This window comes from Yamadazyma tenuis, chromosome 2 (genome assembly GCF_029203305.1).
Source record: "Yamadazyma tenuis chromosome 2, complete sequence".
Classification (NCBI taxonomy): domain Eukaryota; kingdom Fungi; phylum Ascomycota; class Pichiomycetes; order Serinales; family Debaryomycetaceae; genus Yamadazyma; species Yamadazyma tenuis.
Genome location: NC_089462.1, coordinates 2,043,823 through 2,058,366, shown reverse-complemented (window position 1 = coordinate 2,058,366; position 14,544 = coordinate 2,043,823). Strand labels below are relative to the sequence as shown.

The following is a 14,544-nucleotide window of genomic DNA, read 5'->3' as shown; positions in this document are numbered from 1 at the left end:
ACTTGAGTTTTTATCGAGGTGTATGTATGTGCATTGTGAAATCGCACAATCAGACAAAATTAATGAGTAGGCACCGTTGGTCTCCTTTTGGTCTCCTTTTGGTCTTCTTTTGATCTCATCTCATACTAACATAATACCAATTAAAGGTGATATACTTGAAAGGCTGTCCCATTTTTAGATACCCAGGAAAATAATCTGGTTGTTTCTCCCGTTTTGGGAAGTTTCGCAACCTAACTTATATGTACTCTTTTTTATTTGAGTCTTGTTGACAAGATATTTTTCTTGTCTACTAAAAATTCCTCAACACCTATGCCGAAGATTCCGTAACATTCCGTCAGGATGGTACCTCAAGGGATACAAAACCTGAGTGACTTGTGGACGGAGCTTTGAATCCCCCAGGCAAGGAACAGGTATTTGTAATTTGAAGATCCTTGGAGGGTACTTGGAAAATTAATATTCATTATGATAAGAGGATATCTTCCATTATGACGTATTGTGGTAATCCAAAACCCCTTCAGGCTTACGTTTTCCAAGGCGTTGAAATGGCACTTTGTTACCTAATAATTTTCGGATATTGTATGGCATATAAGAAGATGCACCGCGTCTGTCTAGTGCGAGCTTATGCAAGCACTATAACTGGGGCCGGCCTTGTGCATGAATGGACAATGTAATCAGAAAGTATCAAAAAGAAAGTGGGAAAACATTCCGTTCTTTCATTGGAAGACGCCAGTATCCAACTTGACTGTGACTGTTTTTTCTTTCTAGATAACTCCCTAACCTCCTTCGCATTTGACAAACCAAGAAGACTGAGGACGTATAACATTCGTTCTGTATCTGGTTATTACCAGTGCTTCCATTGGAAAATCTTTGGCATGTTAAATCCGAGCGATCATGTAGAATGATAACACATGTTTCTCTAAATTTTGGTCATAGGCACTCGAATGCAAACTGGAACTAGCTACAAAGGGATGAGTCGGTAGAACACAGGTTTCTGAATGTGTATGAGCTAGAATATTTTCTCCGTGGTGTAAGACAAAGTTACACACCCCTTCGTAAAGTATGCTGACGTAAAGTATGCTGAACACTCAAGCAACCAGCAAACTATTTGTGAAGAAAGTGACAAGGCCCGTTGACCTATGATATGTCTTGAATATTTGCTGCAAATTAGGAGTTGAGGGAGATCAGGTAAGAAGGCTCAAGAAAAGGGAGTGCAAAAATTAAATATGAGAACTACACTGAATAAAGGAGATTGTAAGGCTTCCAAAGCAAGAAGTTCAGTGACATAGATAATCTCACCGTTTCATTAATTTCTAGCTCCTCTAGTACAAGCATACGATTTGATTTAGTGTCTCCTATCAGGGTCCCCCTCAAGTTGGAATAACAATCATAGCATAAATATGCTAATAACTCTTGATTTCCCTCGAGTAATCGATATATAGAGAACATAGTGCCAGGACCGATACTTATCAAAACCAACGGGGTTCGCGATCGTATCATCACAAAGAGAAGAGTAAAAGCATCCTCACCACTGAATCTGAAAATTTTACTGTAATGATATTTCTATCTAATTAATGAATCGAAAGTTTGGATAAGATAGGAATTGTGAAACAAAGGTTCAAGGATTCCATTTCATCTGGACGTCTAAACCTAAATCTTCCAGCCGAAGACCACTTTTGTTTGATCGATGTCATTCTAATAGTACTAATTAATAGTTAGTAAATACGTATATAGAAAAGTATAATGAAGGGCCAATGAGCTATGGTATGTATTAAAGCTTCCTACTGGGAAACGATACAGGTACGTTTCTGTACGAAAGTGGCTGCAAAAAAGAAGGAAATTTACCTAGTTGTCGTTCAGTAGATATTAGACTTTTAGGGACATAATACTGATATTAGGTTCCAATCTAACCAGCCCAATGCTTGGAAAACTTCACCAAGGCACATGGCTGATCATGTCTAATAAATTAACTAAATACATTTAGGGGTGCGAGATTGGTCTATCCAGGCGTAGTGCGATGGCATTTTTGTGCACCCTCACTTTGTTGCTGGTGCCCTACGATGCCAGGCTCTGTTCACCGCGCGTGAGTCTTATTCCCGCTTTCCTGTTTGGGCCTTTTTACCGAGTGACTCAGTTATTCGGCTGGCGCCTGGCTGCGAAAATGTCTATATATACTGAAGTGCAAATCCTATATTCCATCACTCAATAACCATGAGAACTACTGTCCTAAGCATCAAGGCCAACTTGGAGAATTGTACCGACGTTGAGCCCGTCGATAACGAAGATTACCCTCATGACTATGGGTTCACCATAGAGTGTAAAGCTTGCAAATTCAGACACCCGAAACAGATTATGGTCAATCGTTTTGACACAGAACACGTACAGCTTTATGTAAACAAGCCCACACGGGTAGTGAATTTCTCCATTAAGTGTAAGGACTGCCGCAGAGTCCTTTTCATTATTTTAAAAAGAACCGAGCAATCTTTGACCTTACAAGACTCCGAACACGATACCTTTGTTCCTATTCTTGATGTGCATACCCACGGGTGTATCATAATTGACTTTTCCCTTGAGGACCAGTTTCAGTGCAAAACTATGAAAGGAAAGGTAATAGACGGTGTGGACCTCCGAGGTAATGATTGGAGTGAATTTGACGAAAACGGTAATGTTCCTATGACTATCACTGATTTCTCGTACAAACTCACGACTCTAGATGGAAATGCGGAAGTAACCAAGTTAAATGATTAATTGTTTTAATATAAAAATCGCAAATTTCACCCAAACTAGATATTTGATAGCATTAACTATTTCTTTGTTCAAGATTTAGTAGGCAGATTCACACGGAGAAGCAGAACATAATAGCAATTTTTGCCGGATTTTTAGGATCCTATTTCCCCTTGCCATCGTTATTTCAGCACGCTCGGTGGTTATCGCCGATATCAAATTTTCGCAACCACTGCGGCAGGATCGGCAGCAATTTAATATAAAAGTTTAAGGAATCCCTTTTTTTTGTTTTCCTAAACACGAATTGATCATGTCAGATATTGGAAAGAAACCAGGAATTCAGTTGTACAGCAAGGAGTACTACGCCGCTGGTGCAATTGGTGGTCTCATTGCTTGTGGTCCCACCCACTCTGCTGTGACCCCCTTGGACCTTGTTAAATGCCGTCGTCAAGTGGATTCTAGTTTGTACACCTCGAACGTGCAAGGTTGGAAGACGATCCTCAGAACCAAAGGAGACTCTATTTTCACCGGGGTTGGTGCTACGTTTGTGGGCTACTCGTTTCAAGGAGCCGGAAAGTACGGGTTCTACGAATACTTTAAGAAGACCTACTCCGACGTGGTGGGAAAAGAGTATGCCGATAAGTATAAGACCGGGGTGTATTTGGCAGCATCTGCTCTGGCAGAGTTCATTGCCGATATTGCGTTGTGTCCATTTGAAACCATCAAGGTTAAGACCCAAACCACCATTCCACCGTACGCTACTTCGGTTGTAGATGGCTGGAAGAAAATCACTGCTGCCGAAGGAATTGCCGGGTTGTACAAAGGATTGACGCCTTTGTGGTTCAGACAAATCCCTTACACCATGGTGAAGTTTGCCAGTTTTGAGAAGACGGTTGAACAGATATACTTATATTTGGGTAAACCGGTGTCTTCTTATACTCCAGTCCAACAAACCGGAGTGTCGTTTTTGGGAGGTTACATTGCCGGTATTTTCTGTGCTATTGTATCACACCCTGCCGACGTGATGGTGTCGAAGATCAACTCGGAGAAGAAGCCAACCGAGTCGGTGGGACAAGCAGTTCTGAGAATCTATTCAAAGATTGGGTTTGGTGGGCTCTGGAACGGGTTACCCGTGAGAATTGCCATGATCGGAACATTGACTGGGTTCCAGTGGTTGATCTACGACTCGTTCAAAGTGTCTATTGGTTTACCAACAACCGGAGGACACTAAATATTTAGAATTGGTGTGTATTAATAAAGATGTCACTCAAATGTGAGTAAAGGCCATAGACCCAAATAGGCCCAAATGTGCCGTTTCTATTGGTTACTTCCACACGTTCTTAAAAAGGTCATCGTCTAAGACGTCGGTACGGATTTTGTTGCTAGGAGGTTGGGTGTTTGAGCTCATATCTGACCACTCGTTATTCCAGCCGGCTGGCGCTTGGGTAGAAGGTGTCGATTGTGCAGCCAGTGACAGAGAGTTGGTGGAGGTGCGAGAAGAAGCAGCCGAAGCAGGGCCTCCGAAAGACAATCCTTGCAAGGAGGTGGCTAAGTCAACCTGCTTAGGCGGCGTGTGTTGGGGAGTTTGTTGACGTTGTTGATAATATTGTGGTTGTTGCGGCTGTACAAAACTGGAGTTCAGCGATGAGGGAGATGAGTACAATGACAAAATGGATTTTTTCAAGTCTGGGCGTCCGGACATGCTGCCGCCAGTCGACTGAGGAGAGGCCACAATAGGCGAGGATGGTTTTGGAGGCACTGGCGGGTGTTTTGAAGTGGTGCTTTTGATCACCGACGGAGCAGAAACCGACCCTGGAGTAGAAACCGAGGCCGATGTGAACAGACCAAAGTCGTCATCTAGCAAGTTGTGTGATGGTTGGACCGACTTCGAATGCGGAAGGGTGGAAGAAGTGGTGGTGGTCGGGGTGGTGCCTCCTCCTCCGAGCGTCAGGGGGTCGGGCACCGTTGCAGATGCAGCCCACTTACGCATATCGTACTTTGTTCTTATGAAGTTTTCAATCTTCAGCTGGTCAGGAACGTAGCCCTCAGGCAACTTCGATTCCCAGAACAAATTACAGCGTTTGTTCCCCCATCTAACCATCAGCTCCACCTGTTCATCGGTCCAAGCATCTAGGTCCACACTCTTAACCTTGGATATATGGACGCCCATGCTTCTGTGGATTCCTGAGCATCGGATACATATAAAACATCCCAAGTTCCAAGATGCCCACCTAGGGTGAGCCGACGTCTTACAGTCGACACACACGCGATTATCATCCTCTTTCAAGAGCTGTTTGAGGATCTGTTTGTGTCTCTCTGAGTGGGTCTTCTTCGACGAAGGCAAGGCGGTGGATGAGCGATGCATTGGTGTGGAAGTGAAATGACTCGGAAACAGTGAATCAGTGTCCAAAAAGTTCTTAAATCAGCGGGAGGGTTCCGCGCGCCTGAAGCAGATGTATGCCCAACCGATCGCACTTTTAGGTTTTCACTCGCTTTGTTATTAGCTTTTTCCTTGGTTGGAATCAATTACCATTATTTATATTTACATCGGGACCCATCACATTCCAGTCAATACGCCCTAATATCCTTACTTTGCATATCCATAGGCGCCCCTTTATTCTGCCTTATTTGCATGATTCACCGACTTTTGACCACCCGATGACTAGTAAAAACTATACCACCAATACCGGCATGTCCCGACCGTCGTATACCTGTGAACAGGTAAAAGCCCACTGCCAGCCCAAGGACTTGTGGATGATTGTGTACAACAAGGTTTATGATCTCACCAACTTCATTGAGCTCCATCCGGGAGGAATTGAAGTTATGATTGATTGTGGAGGAGTTGATGCCACAGAAGCATTTGATGACGTGGCACATTCTGACTATGCTCTTGACATGCTACAGCCATACTTTGTGGGGGACTTGGTTCCGTGGGAGCATCGTCCGTATAAAACTGCTCGGGCTCAGTTCCAAGAAGCAGATAAGCGTAAAGAGCAGTTAAAACGAGAACGAGCGACATTGGCTCGACAGAGAAAGAAAAACAAGCTTTGGAAGCGGCGTGTTGAAAGAATCACGTTAGTGGTGCTTCTGATGGTGGCATTTGGCACGGTGCTATTTTACTTCTTATTACAACGGATGAAATTAAATTATTATAGCGACATTTAGGATATTTATTAATGCACTGGGTGTGTAAGACGGCGGATGAACAAGTGGTACGTAGAGCTTTAGAGACTTTTTTCGAGGACACTACCAATAATAACTAGAAATTGATCCAACAAATCTACATCGAGCAATGATGCACACATTCTTTTTAGGGGTGAGAGATGCGAGCCAACCAAAAAAATAGAAGAGCCAGCCCGACGCGGGGATCGAACCCGCAACCTTTTGATTAAGAGTCAAATGCTCTACCGATTGAGCTAGCCAGGCTCTTCGCTGCTATAAAGAATCTTGGCATGTTCATCTGGGGGAATGTCCATCAAGAGTTTGGCATACCACCTAATACCTCTATGATTCTTTTCGTTCCCCCGAACTATCATCAAATCTTTCAATAAATTTTAGGCGTGTTAAACATAACTGTATTGGAGCCTCGTCGATGATCTCATTTGTTCATTATTTAATTATAAAAATACATCCAACCAAATACAATGCAAAACCACTTAATCACCGGCACTGCTCGAACCTTCATGCATCAACTCATGAATCTCATCACTATCAAAAATATTGCTTCCTGATTGAAGGGTTTGTGCCATTATCACCAATGAGTCGGCATTAAAATCGGGCTTTTTTCTAGCTTCATCTAAATCATCACCAAACCGCTGGGCCATGAGTTGCAAAAACTTCTTATCAAGCTCGTCACGTTCTTTGGAATGCTTTGTGACTAGATCCTCCTGCGCCTGGATGGTTGGGTCTGTTCTAGAGGCTTTGGCGTTTTGGTCAGTGAAGGGTACCTGTTTCAAACGGGCTTGAATGGCGGTTTGAAGTTCGTCCAATGCAGCGATATCGGGGTCGGCACGTGGCTTGAGGTCCGATTGGGGAGTTTTAACTTCATTGGGGCTATCGGAGTTGGGTTGTATTTCTTCCTCATCTTCAGATGAGGACGATGAGGAAGAGGATGAGATATCTTCAGTTCTTCTTTTCTTCCGTCTTCTAGATTTGCTCGGCCCTTTTCGGGCATGCTCTATAGTCAGAGATGTAGACATTTGCCTTTTTATCACGCTGAGATGAAATAGAAGCAACGGTTGGGTTCTAGTCCAATGAGGTGGAAGTTTTAAACTGTCAAGCGTTTTAGAGTTTTTTTTCCCCTTGGTTGCGAAGTCTCATTAACTATAAAATTGCAATACACTATTGTTTGACCCGTTTGGCGTTACCATCCTTGGGCTTGGGTTTACGTTTCTTCACCATTCCCGAGAGGTCGTTCACCGTGGGCTGGGAGGCAGCAGCACTGCCACCGGGAGCACCGGCTCCTGAAAGCGCACTGATGAGGTTGGCTCCGGACAGCTTCCCCATGAGACCTTCCATAAGGGCTTGTTTCTGTTGATCGATGGCTGCTTCAGCCGTGCCGTCAATCTCATCATATCGGTCACGTAAGCTCTGCACGATGTCATCGTTGTCTGTTTTTTTGTTGGGGTGTTTTTCTGAGTCGTTATTGAGAATGATGATAGCTGCTTTGATATGGTCTCTCGCCTTATCCTTAGCAGCTTCATCTTCGAGACAGAACTCCAATGCCAACGAGAGCTTGAAGTGTGATTCTCCCACAAGAGGTGAGAGGCTTTTGTCGTACAATTGAGTCCTCATGTCAAGACACTTTTCGAGATCGTTTGCAGCCTGCTGGAAATGCTCGGACTCCAAAGATACTTCACCTAAAAGATCATATACCTCCGATAACAGCTTCAAGGTTTTGACAAACTGGTTAGAAGGCTCCTGTTTGTCCGACTCGAGATATGGAATCGTGAGCCCAACTTTAAGGTGATGGTTGTCTTCTAGTCTCTTCTCGAAGAGGCCTCTGGAAACCTCAAGAATATCCCATGCCAACTCCAAGTCGGATTTTTCTTCTTCCTCGCTGGCGCCCTCCGCTCTCTCTCCTTCGTCCCCTTCCTCTTCTTCTCCGTCGTCCTCTGCCACTTCTCCTTCATCTTCATCCTCATCTTCTTCAATATCTGCTGCTAAAGAATTGAACTGGAAATTCCCGTCCTTTTCATCCTCCTCGCCCGCCACAGAACTCTTCAGTTCTTCAATCTTCTCGTTGGTGATCTGCTCTCCGCCCAACACGTCACTTTTACTGACTCCACTCTCATAAAGAGCTTTACCGTAGAGAAGAAACAAATCCGGGTCCATTTCACCGGTTTCTTCCTGGTTCAAACCACACGCCTGGCCAAACATATCTACCGCTGTCTCGTAGTCTTTCTGACCCAACGCTTGCGCCGCCAGTCGAAGTAATTTCTCCACTTGTTCGGAATATGCCATGTTTTACTGTTGGTGTTTGCTGCGACAAAAAAACGCGTATAAAGAAGTGCGACTTGCGATTCGGTAGCGGCTCACTAATCCCATCCACCATAAATTGATTATCGATTACTCCCGGACATGTCAGGTGACAGTCCCCATACAACCCCCTCACGCAAGTCGTTGCGTCGCAAACCGCCGCCGGCTTTCCCCCAACCTAATGGGCCTGAAAACGCTGAGTTTGCCCCTTCGGCGTCTCCTTCAATCCTCCACATTTCGACTCCCGCCATTGGTATTTCAGAGGCATATGATAACCATGTGTTCCAACCAGTGGGCCTAGAAGGAGGTCTGTATCGCCCTATGGGGCCCAAGGAGTTGCCCGAATATGATCCAAATGTCACAAACTATGATCCGATGGGATACGAGACTTTTGAAAGATCTCCACCGTACCCGGTCCAGGACCCAGCTTTTATCGAGAGTCCGGTGGATATGGAGCCCATGTCACCATCGCGAGATCCCTGGCAAACGACGTTCACACCAAGCCGAAAAGCAGAGATTTTGGACCAATCTACCACAACACCCACCAAAATTCCTTTCCTTGGAATCCCCAGTCTAAGTGCTAATGGGCGGCAACGCCGGACCCCGTCTCCAGAACGCATCAACACCTTTTCTACCCCCGTGTCCCGTGTGACTCGCGAAGAGAGCTTTATACGCACAAATTCCGTCACTTATGGTAGTCCTCGCGCAAGCCGGTCCCCGTCTCCAAAAAAGTTGTACGGGCGGTCTCCGTCGTTGATCTATGATCGATTCCAACGGGATACAGCTGACGAGTTGGTGTTTGACGACAGTTTTGTGGAGAATGACGAAGAGTTAGTGGAACCAGAATGGGAGCCCATTCATGATTCTGACTATGAATCGGAGCCCGAAGAGTCTCCTACTACCGGATTTTTTGACTACTCGATTTTGCCAGACTTACCTTCTGCCATCACCAAAGAAGAGTCTACTGATGGGTCGCCCACGAAGCGGATGACCTTGAACTCGGCCATCTCGTTTGTGAAGGGAAATACCTATTTTGATGAAGAAGGACTCGTTAGGATGGGAACAAGGAAAAAGAATGAGGACCTTCCTCCCGTACCGCTAGATCTCCCCAAGTTACCGTTCTCGTCGTCTTCACTCGTGAGCCGCCATTTCTCCGAGTGCCCAAACGTGTGGTGCTTAAGCGATGTGTTTTCGTGGTGCTTGAAGCTACGGATGTGGATCCACGACCAGCTTATTCTGAAAAAGGAGTTCAAGAGGGCCTTGATCAAGTTGTTGGTGTACCACAAAAGAGACGTTCCGCTCGATACCATTGGCCCTAACGTGGATCAGATTGTACTGAGCTTGGTGTCGGCAGGGGCCATCGCCTTTGACTATGGAACTCTACCCAACGAAGATGGTGAAAAGGCTTTACCCAATCCCGTGGGGATTCCAGATGACGGAAAACCCACCAAATCGAACCCCGGCGTAATTCTTTATGAAGGAGTCCATGTCAGTGGTGTGTTAGTGGATCTCACTAGTTGTTACTGTAATAGTCGAGATCACAAACATGAGAATGAGCTTAAACTTGGTGATGTCAAGTTGAGGTGTTTTTCCTCACAGTGCTACCTCAATAGAGTTCTCGACTATGAAGCGAAGTTCAGAAACACGGATATCAATGAAATAGTGTTGGGAGAAGACTGGGCTTCTCATTGGAAATTGACAGCTGACGACTTGAAACAATACGATAAAGATGTGTCCAAGAAGCAGTCGTTATTGTTCGATTTGTTGAGATACGAACAAACCTTCATTCAAAGGGCGAAGTGCTTTGTTGAGGTAGTGGGCCCCGATTTTGTCAAAGCGGTTCGAACTCTCATAGGATCTCAGCAGATCGTACTGATGGGAAAGTTCGATGATGACGTTATAAATCCCGGGAAGGAATTGCTTCAAATACATCAAAAGTCTCTCTTCGAACCCTTACTCAAGATTTTGATCTCAAACGGGAAATTCATAAAGGATATCGTCGATATCGGTAACATATACTACAACTGGTCTCAAGTGGTCAAACCAGCCCTCTTGAAATACATGAGTACGGTTCCAATGATAGAGGAACTATTGAATACCCCTGTTATCAAACAATGGGTCGATGTTAATGTTAGGAAAATGACTCGAGTTAAAGAACTCAAAGTCAATGGCCCTCTCTTATTTATGAGCACGTTTAACTCTCGTTACCAGCAGCTACCTTTACAGTTATCTGATATCGTGTCGCAGTTTGATGAGACCGATTCCGACTATGCTGCTTTAATGAAGGCTGTAAATGGTATTAAAAGAACTGCTGCCAGAGTGAACGAGATGAAGAGCCATGCCGATAACATCCACTGCCTTAAACGGATTCTGCAACAGCTTGTATGGAAGAGCAATGTTGCAAAGCCGAACCTCAACATTGGATCAGAAAATAGAAGGCTCATCTATAGAGGAGATTTGACAAGAAAAGGTGACTTGAGGATCAATTCTTCCCTAAATCAAATAATTCTTTTGGACAATTACATGCTTATAACAGACAGAATCAAAAATAGCAAAAGCCCTATGGCCCAATATAGGGTAGTAGAGAATCCTATCCCAGTGGAGTTTTTATTGGTAGAAGTGAGGGAAAAGGAATCTCCTACAATTGAGTTGAATTCAATCACAAAGACTCTTACTCTGCTGCCACAACAAGCGTACCCCAGACATGAACTTCTTGTCGACCAAGAAGACCCTTCCATATATCCTTTCAAGGTAAGACACGCAGGTCATGGAAAAAACAATTCCTTTGTGTTTTCTACAAAAACAGAAAGAGATAGAACCATTTGGGTAAACCATTTAATGGACGCCCGTTCAAACTTGTGTTCACGGTTGAACAAAGTCGAACCATACAACTTGAAGCTCATATCAAACACGTGCTTTGCCTACGAAGAATCCAACAGGGTCACCAAGTTGCAGTCGTTGAGTCCAAATGACCCCATCGAAAAAATGTCGACAAACTCTCTAAGCATCATGAATAGTTTGGGGTATACTGGCGACCTTTATTCGTTCAGTAATACATCCAAACATGTTGTTTTCAGTACCGTTAGGTCCTCGGCGAGCTTTGCCTATAACAGCACCAATTTCTTCTTCGTTGGAACTAGCAGTGGAGTGTACTGCAGTGACATGGTCCATGGTTGGAAGCGGGTGGTACTGATTAGTGACACCACCAAGATATCGGTTCTTCCAAAGATCAACTTGGTGATAATGTTGAGCAATAACAGCTTGAGATATTACCCGTTAGACGTTTTGATCAACTACTACTACGGCAGAAGGGATACTGTAAGTAGTGTAGCCTTATCAAGTGATGCGGTTTCGTTTTTTGAGGTGGACAAGCACCGAGAGATCACGATGCTTTTCTATGCCAAGAAGAAGGGAAACTCTTCTGGAGCCACCAACTTCAAGGTTTGTGTACCAGAAACCGACAATGACGGAATTTTTAGTGCCTTTAAAGTGGTGAAGAAGTTCTACGTGCAAGCCGAGTGTTTTGGAATCTCCATCTTCAACAGCTCATTTGCTGTCTACACCAGTAAAGGAATCGAAATTCTTGAACTCGATAAGCTCCTCCCCAGATCGGTCCCTGAGATTCCTAATTTGGATTCACTGACCAAAAAGATCGACGTTTATTCCCGAAGATCACTCCCAACCACCCCAAATGCCCCTGAGATCGACAACATACGGAGAGCCATCTATGGCACCAGCTCCAAGCCCATGGGGATGTTCAAGCTCAATAACAACTCGGAGTTCCTCTTGGTATATAACGAGTGTGCGGTGTTCATCAACAAGCATGGAAAGCTCTCGCGGTTCTCAATGCTTCGTTTTGACTACAAGGCTCGCTCCATAGGATTCCAGGACAACCATCTCTTCATTGTGTGTGAAGAGGCCATTGAAGTATGGTCCATCAGTGACTTTGTCAAAGGTACCAACCGGCTCATCCAGGTAACAGTAGGAAAAGGCATCCGAATGGTCAATCTGCAGTCTTTGATCTTCTCCATGGCCAACCCCACTGTTCCTGGACTTCAATTGGTGTTCCAGCTCCTGACCAAATCACATTAACATTAGTGTATATTATGTAACTTATGCGTATATCGGCCGAATCGGTAGTGGACCTCGGCAGTAGGTGCAACTCCGCGCGAAACTTGGGGAAACTTTGCAAACCTCACCAACCGCAGTTCTTTTTACAAAAGATATACAATGGTTGATTTTAATGTCCAAGGCAAGGTTGCTGTAGTTACAGGAGGTACCAGAGGATTGGGTCTCTACTGTGCTGAGGCATTTGTGTTGAACGGGGCCTCCGCAGTGGTGATTTCATCTAGAAAACAGAAGGCATGTGATGAATCCAAGAAGTACTTGGAAAAATTGGCTGCTGACAACGGGAAAACTTGCCGGGTGATTGGAATTGCTGCCGACGTTTCAAAGGAGAGCGACTGTAACCTCTTGTTCGAAGAGACCAGCAAACATTTCAAGAAAGTCGACATTTTGGTTGCTAATGCTGGTGCTACTTGGGGGGCCCCCATTGGAGATCATCCGATCTCAGCCATGCACAAGGTATTGGCATTAAACGTGGTGGGAGTATTCAACTGTATCCAGTTGTTTACTCCTTTGTTGGAAGAAGCTGGGACCCCCGAAGATCCGGCCCGAGTAGTTATCATGTCTTCTGTGGCCTCTATTGTGTCTTTAGATGCAGCAGGAGTATACGGTTACACTGCCTCCAAGGCCGGTGTCAGCCACATGGGAAAGTCATTGGCACTTCAGTTGGGTCCCCGGAACATCACTGTCAACTCGCTTGCTCCTGGCTACTTCCCAACCAAGATGGCCAACGGACTTATTGAAGTGGCTGGAGACATTTTGGTGGACACCAACCCCAGAAGAAGATTAGGAGAGAAAGAAGACATCCAAAGTGCCATTTTGTTTCTCTGCTCCAAACAATCCAACTACATCAACGGAGTGGTATTGCCATTGGACGGTGGCACGCACTTGGCTCCAGGTGCACGGTTGTAAAACCTGATGATGTTGTAGTAAATATCAATGTACGATTGAAATTTAAAAGCGCGCTCGAGAAGTCATTTTCATTCAAGTCACCAGACCATGGGAGCAAACTCGTCAACATTACTAGACTCCCTTATGGAGGGTACAAGCTTTGACAAAACCGAAATTGATCGGTTGAGAAAGCGGTTCATGAAGTTGGATAAGGATGGAAGTGGAGCCATTGAAAAAAATGAGTTCCTTGCTATTCCTGGAATCTCATCTAACCCACTCGCCAGTAGGCTAATGGATGTATTTGATGAAGATGGAAGTGGCACCATTGATTTCCAGGAGTTCATTGCTGGCTTGTCGGTTTTCAGTGGAAAGACGTCCAAAGCAGATAAATTGAAGTTTGCATTCAAGATATATGACATTGATCGGGACGGATACATAGGTAATGGAGAATTGTTTGCGGTGATGAAGATGATGGTAGGAAAGAACCTACAGGATGAGGATCTTCAGCAGATTGTGGATAAGACGATGATGGAGGCCGATGGTGATGGAGACGGTCAGTTGAACTTTGAGGAGTTCCGGCGGGCGGTGGACTCCAAGTCCGTGGCGTCTTCCTTGACGTTGAACATGATATAGGATAGGTCTATACACCCACTGAAGTTCTGACCCATACCCCAATGGGACATTGTGACGATAAGGACCTTGGTAAATAAGTAATACGATTTAAATACACATTCTGAAAGATGGAGAGAAGGATATTTTGCAGAAATACACCGTCAGAGATGAATAACGCCAGAGATGAATAACGCCAGATATACATAGCACTATCCATCACTGGACAAAATATACTTCCAGAATCTCCCTACGACTTGACGCATTCTGCCATCTCAATTACACCCAGTCACCTTCAGATCTTATCGCGAATAAATTTGTGCACAAGATAAGACGGATGTATAGCCAGGCAACTCCAAAAAATGGCTCTCTTTTCGAGTCCATAAACCTAGCATCCACCATAAATGACACAAATATGCACAGAACACCTCTAAGAATGCCTCCTGACCTCGAATCGGTGTCAGGGACATCAGATGATGAGGAATTAGATCCCACAGAGTTTCTCTCTTCAGATTCCCCCGAACTCCTAAAACAACCTCACAATCAAAAAAACGTCATAGATCCCATACCAGAGACTTCGGGGGGAGAGCAGTTGTCCGGTTTAAGCCCCCAAAGCTCTAGCTCCGAGCCGGTTCTAACTGATACTATCCATAAATCAATGCTGATGCTCGACTCAGTCATTCAGGATTCCCTCGTTGACAGCCTCAGCATCCACCTCCC

At 44.8% G+C, this 14,544-nt stretch overlaps 8 protein-coding genes and 1 non-coding gene across 9 annotated transcripts; 6 read left to right on the top strand and 3 right to left on the bottom strand. All coding sequences in view use genetic code 12, as the record gives it.

The window, feature by feature from the left end:
* Nucleotides 1–2,208: 2,208 nt before the first annotated feature.
* On the top strand, nucleotides 2,209–2,745 carry PSN45_002313 (uncharacterized protein; the record flags this gene model as incomplete). The annotated part of the gene is made up of 2 exons (XM_066157837.1): nucleotides 2,209–2,312; nucleotides 2,469–2,745. The coding sequence occupies 2 exons, from the start codon at nucleotides 2,209–2,211 to the stop codon at nucleotides 2,743–2,745; spliced, it is 381 nt and encodes a 126-aa protein (XP_066013934.1).
* Nucleotides 2,746–3,031: 286 nt separating this feature from the next.
* Nucleotides 3,032–3,952, top strand: PIC2 (Cu/Pi carrier; the record flags this gene model as incomplete). The annotated part of the gene is made up of 1 exon (XM_006690115.1): nucleotides 3,032–3,952. The coding sequence occupies one exon, from the start codon at nucleotides 3,032–3,034 to the stop codon at nucleotides 3,950–3,952; it is 921 nt and encodes a 306-aa protein (XP_006690178.1).
* Nucleotides 3,953–5,412: 1,460 nt separating this feature from the next.
* Nucleotides 5,413–5,886, top strand: PSN45_002311 (uncharacterized protein; the record flags this gene model as incomplete). Its single annotated transcript, XM_006689114.1, has 1 exon — nucleotides 5,413–5,886. One exon carries the CDS (start codon nucleotides 5,413–5,415, stop codon nucleotides 5,884–5,886), a length of 474 nt encoding a protein of 157 aa, XP_006689177.1.
* Nucleotides 5,887–6,074: 188 nt separating this feature from the next.
* On the bottom strand, nucleotides 6,075–6,147 carry PSN45_002310. Its single transcript has one exon. It is a non-coding gene; the product is annotated as a tRNA-Lys (tRNA).
* A 230-nt stretch (nucleotides 6,148–6,377) lies between these two features.
* On the bottom strand, nucleotides 6,378–6,920 carry RSA3 (ribosome assembly protein 3; the record flags this gene model as incomplete). Its single annotated transcript, XM_006689115.1, has 1 exon — nucleotides 6,378–6,920. The coding sequence occupies one exon, from the start codon at nucleotides 6,918–6,920 to the stop codon at nucleotides 6,378–6,380; it is 543 nt and encodes a 180-aa protein (XP_006689178.1).
* A 142-nt stretch (nucleotides 6,921–7,062) lies between these two features.
* Nucleotides 7,063–8,184, bottom strand: PSN45_002308 (uncharacterized protein; the record flags this gene model as incomplete). The annotated part of the gene is made up of 1 exon (XM_066157836.1): nucleotides 7,063–8,184. The coding sequence occupies one exon, from the start codon at nucleotides 8,182–8,184 to the stop codon at nucleotides 7,063–7,065; it is 1,122 nt and encodes a 373-aa protein (XP_066013933.1).
* Nucleotides 8,185–8,301: 117 nt separating this feature from the next.
* Nucleotides 8,302–12,291, top strand: TUS1 (Rho guanine nucleotide exchange factor; the record flags this gene model as incomplete). The annotated part of the gene is made up of 2 exons (XM_066157835.1): nucleotides 8,302–8,643; nucleotides 8,932–12,291. 2 exons carry the CDS (start codon nucleotides 8,302–8,304, stop codon nucleotides 12,289–12,291), a joined length of 3,702 nt encoding a protein of 1,233 aa, XP_066013932.1.
* Nucleotides 12,292–12,429: 138 nt separating this feature from the next.
* On the top strand, nucleotides 12,430–13,236 carry PSN45_002306 (uncharacterized protein; the record flags this gene model as incomplete). The annotated part of the gene is made up of 1 exon (XM_006690117.1): nucleotides 12,430–13,236. The coding sequence occupies one exon, from the start codon at nucleotides 12,430–12,432 to the stop codon at nucleotides 13,234–13,236; it is 807 nt and encodes a 268-aa protein (XP_006690180.1).
* Nucleotides 13,237–13,323: 87 nt separating this feature from the next.
* CNB1 (Calcineurin subunit B) lies at nucleotides 13,324–13,848 on the top strand (the record flags this gene model as incomplete). The annotated part of the gene is made up of 1 exon (XM_006689117.1): nucleotides 13,324–13,848. The coding sequence occupies one exon, from the start codon at nucleotides 13,324–13,326 to the stop codon at nucleotides 13,846–13,848; it is 525 nt and encodes a 174-aa protein (XP_006689180.1).
* Between the last annotated feature and the right edge of the window lie 696 nt (nucleotides 13,849–14,544).